The following is a 7,575-nucleotide window of genomic DNA, read 5'->3' on the forward strand; positions in this document are numbered from 1 at the left end:
AAACTGTTCGTATCGAAATAAAAAAAAATGCATATTTGATGACTGCAGTAAGCTATATAGCCCCAGCTAGGTACTACTTTATAGTATGTTCATTCTACTCACTGAAGTTTATGCCTAAAGTCAGACTTGGGTTCATGTATAGGTATATATCAGCTGTGCTAGCTATTGGAAATATTTAGACTAATTAAGTTCATTAGCAAATCAATTAAATGTGGGGGGGGAAGGGATAGAAAGCAACCATGGATACCAGAGACAATGTGGGTGGAGGGTGGGACATGGCAGAGGGTGAGGGATAGGGAATCAAGGATGGCAAAACAAAAAAACAGTATACAAGACATAAGAAATGGAAAATTATTTGCCGATAACATGCATGTTAATGTGCATGATTGAGCCAATATACAGTGTATTTTGGATGGAAAATTCATTTGTATGCTGTAATGATGTATAGTGAATTAATGTAAAAAAATAAATTTAAGGAAAAAAAAAAGAAAACGAAACTTTTCATTTTTATATCCTTGATTTGATTGCCCAGAATAAATAAATAATATGGGAAAAATACATTTTTTTTTTTTTTTACAGAAAATCAAGTCATATCATATACAGCTATGGTCAAAGCAGCATAATGAACTCCGATTCACTCAATACCCAATTTCAATGGGCAAATTTTGTTTCAATTCTAGTCAGACATCGCTGCAGCAGCACTGTGGACGCTGAGTCAGACATTTCTTTGCTGTGGGAGGGCTGTCCTGTGCATTTTAGGACGTTTCACAGCATCACCGGCCTCTATCCACTAGATGTCAGTAGTACCCCTTCTCACCCAGGTCAAGACAACCCAAAAAAGTCTCCAGACATTGCCAAATGTCCTCTGGGAAGAACAAAATCACTCCTGATTGAGAACCACTGATCTCCACACTCATTCACGCCAAAGGCAAGAAGTGCTACTTCAGTTTCCTGACACTCATGACCCCTACTCTTTGGACCTAACCATGGAACAGTGTCACTTAGGTAAAGGCATGTAATTAAGGTGGTGGTAACCTGGAGCTATAAGAAGCTCTGTGCAGAGTTCGCACTCTGTGAACACTGGGTAAGTTGAACTTGTTTGCAGTTCCTTATGAAGTTGTTTCCTATAAGGTAGTTTGAGAATTTCCTACAATTTTGAGTTGTTTCCTATAGGGAGTTTGAGATCTTGCTTCCCATGAGGTAGTTTGCTTGATTAGGAAGGGGAAAGGGTACAGCTCTCTAGAGCCCACCCTTCCTTCACCTGATCACATGCCTTCTTCCTGATGTCCTGAACATAAGGTTGAGCTGCTGGAGTTCTTAGTTCTCTGTAGAACACTTGGGGAGTCAAGTTTAATTTTGCTCTTGTTTGAAATCAGGTGGAATGAAATTCCAGCAGCTGAGTCTTAGCATTCCCAAGCTTGAGGCTACAGGGGAGCAGATTCTCTGCCTTCTACTCTAGTGAGGCAGGTGTTCTGGTTCATAATTTGGCCTTAATTATTCTCATTGGCTAACTGTGAGCCCTGCATGTGCTGACAGCTGTTCACAGGGTCTTATTTACTTCTCCATGGTCAGAACAGAACAGATAACTGTGGTGAGACCAGCAAAGCCACAGAAATACTGAGGTGAGTTTTGTGACCATGGGCTTCTTTTGCATGTCATGACTGGTTAACTTTGAAAGGATAGGCAGTGTGGTATCATGAAGTGTATGGTATTTTGTAAAGTTCTCTGGTGTTGGTCTACCCTGAGGCATAATGCTAGGTCCTGAGATTCAGGAATGGAGAAGGCATGGTCTTAGTCCCAGGAATCTTTGTTCTTTCAATATTTACTGAATACCTACAATATACCAAATATTGTACTAAGAATGAGAGGGAAAGTGCATAGCCAGTGCTCACTCATCCTGTCCACATTCACTAAATTCTATTTTATAGTAAGATATAGTCTCTGCCCTCAGGAAACTCACACTTCAGGGGGGCAGATGGCCAGGTAAAAAAATTATAGTTCAGTGTTGTAAGTTCTGTGACTCCAAAATATCCCGTGTCTACAGTGACCACAGCCGTGAGGCCTATGGATGGGAAAATGGATTCCCTATCTCTGAGGAATCCAAGGCAGTACAGGGGCTGGAAGTGGAATTATGGTGTCTATCTGTGAGGTAGGTACTATCATCTGCATGTTACGGTTTGTATCTTGAGTCTCTGAGACGCTAGAGATCTTCGTGGGCATCACCTAGATACTACCTGAAAAACCTGAATGTGAACCAGCAATCCAGAATGCTTAGCAATGCTTTGTTCTGTGAATGGCTTCTTAGAAAATTTTTCTAGTTGGTCTGAGAATTTAGGGCTGGTCTCTGCCTTTGGTTAGCTTCTGTAATTGTAAGTTATATCAGTGATTTCCTTCAGGCTATGGTCTTCAAGCACCTGGACCTGTCCCAATCACTGAAGGCAGGAAGTTTTGTGGTATGAATGGAAGTCATCTGGCTCCTAGTCTCAGGTGCCCCGGGGTCTTGCTGTGTGAAGGGAAGTCGATACACAAACCTCAGCCACCTTGGACAAAAATCAACCATGGACTAGGACAGTCTGAAAATTTGTCAGTAAGCATTCTTAGTAGTGATTCCTTGAGCATTTGAGGGCATGGGGTATGAAGAAGCATGGGTCAGAATATGAGTAGGAACAGGGAGGGAGTGGTTGATTGACTATATTCTCACTGGGGGCATATGATTGGAGGAAATGAAGATACTAGTGAAGAGGAGAATTGCGCATGGGTTGAACTGGACCCTTGGAAGAGGACAAGGTCAATAAATGACCACCCACATGTAGAAGGAGAGAATTAGGAAGAGCAGCAGAAATAAGATGCATTGCTGAGTGATGAGAGATGTACCAGGGACATCTCTTTTTCTGAAGATTCTGATGGGTATGTATAGGGCTTGAAAACACTATCTGCAAACTAAGGATAGAAAAAGGGCAAGGAGAGTTGGGGTGAAAAGTTACAGGCAAAAGATAAGCTAAAATATTCAAAGGCAATAAAAGACATGTAACATGGAAACAGTAACACTATCCTGGCTGCTCCACGTTGTCCTACCAGGTTACTCATTAACTTCCTAGTAGATTTTCTTCCTGTGTTCTGTTTCCACTAGTACAACATCTTCATACAAAATGATTTCACTTTGCAGTCGAGCATTTTTCATGATTCCCTGTTGTCTGCAGGATAACCCCACAAAATTAATTAACAGTTCTTTATAAGATACCACTAATCTCCAGCTACAGCTTTACTTTTTGCTATTTTTTTTATTCCAGCTACACATGATGCATTTGTATGTTCTCTGCCTTCTTAAAATGCTCTGCTCTTCGACACATAACTAACTCCAAATCATCTTACAAAATCCAGCTCACGAGCTTCCCAGACATGCAAGAGCTTTTATGTAATTCGCCTACTTGATGAAGAAGTTTTTTATTTTATATAATTTCATATCATACCAATCAAATTGTTCTTGAGGTGACCTCATGGCTAACATACACAATGTGACTGAATTCATTTTTCTGGGACTTTCTTCTAATCAAGAGGTGCAGAGAGTTTGCTTTGTGATATTTCTGCTCTTGTACACAGCAATTGTGCTGGGGAATTTCCTCATTGTTCTCACTGTCCTGACCAGCAGAAGTCTTGGTTCTCCCATGTACTTCTTCCTTAGCTATCTGTCCTTTGTGGAGATCTGCTACTCCTCCACTATAGCCCCGAAACTCATCTCGGATCTGCTGGCTGAAAGGAAAGCCATATCTTTGTGGGGCTGCATGACACAGCTTTTCTTCATCCACTTCTTCGGTGGAACTGAGATTTTCCTGCTCACCATGATGGCTTATGACCGCTACGTGGCCATCTGCAAGCCTCTCAACTATACAACCACCATGAACCAGCAGGTTTGTGCTGTCCTTGTGGGAATCGCATGGGTGGGAGGATTTGTACATTCCTTCGCCCAAATCCTTCTCATCTTCCATTTGCCTTTCTGTGGCCCCAATGTAATTGACCACTACTTCTGTGACCTGCTCCCCCTGCTCAAACTTGCCTGCTCTGATACCTTCCTTACTGGTCTGCTGATTGTTGCTAATGGGGGCACCTTGTCTGTGATCAGCTTTGTGGTTCTTTTAGCCTCCTATGTGGTCATCTTGCTCCATCTGAGGACTAAGAGCTCTGACGGGCGGCGCAAAGCCCTTTCCACCTGTGGATCACACATCACTGTGGTTATCTTGTTCTTTGGACCCTGCATCTTCATCTATCTAAGGCCTTCTACCACTCTGCCTGTAGATAAGATGGTGGCTGTGTTCTATACAGTAATAACCCCTCTACTCAACCCTGTCATCTACTCTCTGAGAAATGCTGAAGTGAAGAAGGCCATGAAGAGGCTATGGGTCAGGACAATGAAACTAGATGAGAAATAGAAGTTTAATCTTCATACTGATCTTTAGGTTTGGAATGATGCTGAGTTCAAACTGAAGGGGCAGAATGGCTTGAAAGAAAGTTCACTGAACTTGTTAGTTCTAGAGTTATTCTAATTGGTATCTATCCTTAAATACTGCATTTTAATCACTTGTAAATGATAAATCTTCTTATAGATGTAGTATCACTAGCTAAGATTGTTTCTAATATTTTTCCTCTCTAACACTGTGATAAATATTCTTGAAAAAATATTATAAATATTCTTAAACTATATTTTGATTTGATTTTAACTCATTTCCTATGGTGAATGTATGTATTAAAAAATATAAAGATCTCTGATGAAAGTTAAACTAAATCAATTACCCTGTGAAATGGTTTTGTTAGAGTAGAACCCAGTCATTGAACTTTTTTTTTGGATGAAAAATAAGATTTGATGTTGTCTTAGAGCATTTCTCCACAAGAGTCATATTAATTACAAAGGGAAAAAAGTAAATTTTATAGACCACTCCCTCTCCATCGACCAAAGTTTACATCACCAGGAGTGAGACAAATTGGTGCTATGTGCTTCCTGATGTGATATACTTGAGAGGTCCCCAAGATCATTACTATGGTATTCTTTATGAAAACACATAACCCACAACCAGTTATAAAGAAACCTAACTGGATGCAGTCCTTATGATGTACCGTATATCTTTAGACTTATTCTTTCTACCTAACTACAAGTTTGTTGTCTTTTTTTATTTTTATTTTTTGGAGAGGTTTTTTGCTATAGGGTGCGTGCGCTCGCCAGACAGACAGAGAGAGACAGAAAGCAGAAAATCACCCCCCAGGAGGGATGGTCACGCCGCAATCCCTTCTCCTCCATTCTCCTCTCGGGATCTTGGGCACACACGCACATGCGCCCGGTGTTGAGTTTAAGCCACCGGGTCCGGGGCTCGAACCGCGGTCGACTATGTGGGAGTCCAGCGAGATAGCCTTTACGCTAACTGCTGGTCCAAGTTTGTTGTCTTTTGACCTAGTTCTCGCCATTTGCATTATCAAAAAACTAACACTGTGATAAATATTCTTGAAAAAATATTATAAATATTCTTAAACTATATTTTGATTTGATTTTAACTCATTTCCTATGGTGAATGTATGTATTAAAAAATATAAAGATCTCTGATGAAAGTTAAACTAAATCAATTACCCTGTGAAATGGTTTTGTTAGAGTAGAACCCAGTCATTGAACTTTTTTTTTGGATGAAAAATAAGATTTGATGTTGTCTTAGAGCATTTCTCCACAAGAGTCATATTAATTACAAAGGGAAAAAAGTAAATTTTATAGACCACTCCCTCTCCATCGACCAAAGTTTACATCACCAGGAGTGAGACAAATTGGTGCTATGTGCTTCCTGATGTGATATACTTGAGAGGTCCCCAAGATCATTACTATGGTATTCTTTATGAAAACACATAACCCACAACCAGTTATAAAGAAACCTAACTGGATGCAGTCCTTATGATGTACCGTATATCTTTAGACTTATTCTTTCTACCTAACTACAAGTTTGTTGTCTTTTTTTATTTTTATTTTTTGGAGAGGTTTTTTGCTATAGGGTGCGTGCGCTCGCCAGACAGACAGAGAGAGACAGAAAGCAGAAAATCACCCCCCAGGAGGGATGGTCACGCCGCAATCCCTTCTCCTCCATTCTCCTCTCGGGATCTTGGGCACACACGCACATGCGCCCGGTGTTGAGTTTAAGCCACCGGGTCCGGGGCTCGAACCGCGGTCGACTATGTGGGAGTCCAGCGAGATAGCCTTTACGCTAACTGCTGGTCCAAGTTTGTTGTCTTTTGACCTAGTTCTCGCCATTTGCATTATCAAAAAATTCCGTTTGTCAATTTATCCATTTATTTATTGAGAAAAATAAATGATTAAAAATGTGGCATAATGCTAATATTTGGGGTATTTGGATTAAGGAATAATAGGATATTTTTGTACTATTCAACTTTTTTGGTAAGTCAACTTAATTTACAAAAAGTTAAAATGTCTTGTGACTCAGAAATTTTATTGTTGTTCAATTTATATTTCTTTAAATTTTTGCAAGGATGAATGTTTTTATTTTTAATTGGCTTTGAGTCTTAATTACAAAGTTTTCAGTGTTTAAATCTTTACAGTTCTTTTTTAAAAAAAATCTTTACAGTTCTATATAGTAAAGTCTATTAGTTTTCTATTGATTTAAATTTTAAGAGTTTTTTTTTTTGCCTGAGGGCATGTGTATTCACTAGAGAGAGAGACAAACAGTGAGAAGGAAAGTGAGAAATTGCCCTCTGGGGAGATGGCCATGTTGTAATCCCTTCTCTTCTACTTTCCTTCTAGGATCTTGGGCACATACACACATGTGTCCAGTGTGATTTTTGAAGCCACCAGGTCTGGAACTCAAATTGTGGTTGCCCATGTGGGAGTCCAGTGACATGACCACTGCATCAGCTGGTCCCAATCTATTTAATTTTTTTAGCATATCAAATTTTATTAAAATTAAAAATACAGTTTCATTAAAAGGTAGATAAAACATAAGTGACAAAATGGAGTACTTGGTTACACATGGCCAACAGTCTAACATTTATAACATCCAAAGAACTCTTTTGAGTTATTGACAATAGAAAAAGAAAGTAACCCAATATAAAAAGGAGGAAAGACACTATCAAGAATTTCAAAGAAAAAGAAAACAACACCAATGTGTAACAAATATATGAAAGAAATAGCAACATCAATAGTACTAAAAATTAAATCACAGTGTGGGACCATTTCACTCTGTATCATATCTGCAAAAAGTATCAAAGTCTAAGGATACCAACACAGCAAGGATATAAAAGGAGGAAGGCCCATTCATTGATAGTAGGAATGTTAACGTGTAAAAACACCACCTTGGAGCTAATTTGCCATTTTGTGATTTAAAGAAGACGCACATAGTTTATTTGACCCATACTTCTAAGTATAAACTCTGCAGAAATTCTCACGTGAGCACAGAAATGTCTGTAATAATATAGCATGAACTTGCACACATATACACATATACACCCACACACCCCAGTACACTGAAACGAAAAATAGGAGGGGGTCCTCAAAAAATTCACAGAAATTCATGCTATGAAAAAACTATGTAC

At 39.3% G+C, this 7,575-nt stretch overlaps 1 protein-coding gene across 1 annotated transcript; it reads left to right on the plus strand.

The window, feature by feature from the left end:
* Positions 1–3,497: 3,497 nt before the first annotated feature.
* OR4X2 (olfactory receptor family 4 subfamily X member 2) lies at positions 3,498–4,427 on the plus strand. The gene has a single exon (XM_006170862.1). It carries the CDS (start codon positions 3,498–3,500, stop codon positions 4,425–4,427), a length of 930 nt encoding a protein of 309 aa, XP_006170924.1.
* The last annotated feature ends 3,148 nt before the right edge of the window (positions 4,428–7,575 follow it).

This window comes from Tupaia chinensis, unplaced genomic scaffold (assembly GCF_000334495.1).
Source record: "Tupaia chinensis unplaced genomic scaffold, TupChi_1.0 Scaffold149104_1, whole genome shotgun sequence".
Classification (NCBI taxonomy): Eukaryota; Metazoa; Chordata; class Mammalia; order Scandentia; family Tupaiidae; genus Tupaia; species Tupaia belangeri.

Coding starts and splice junctions, on each gene's coding strand:
- OR4X2 (XM_006170862.1), top strand. CDS start 3,498: ATGGCTAACATACACAATGTGACTGAATTCATTTTTCTGGGACTTTCT.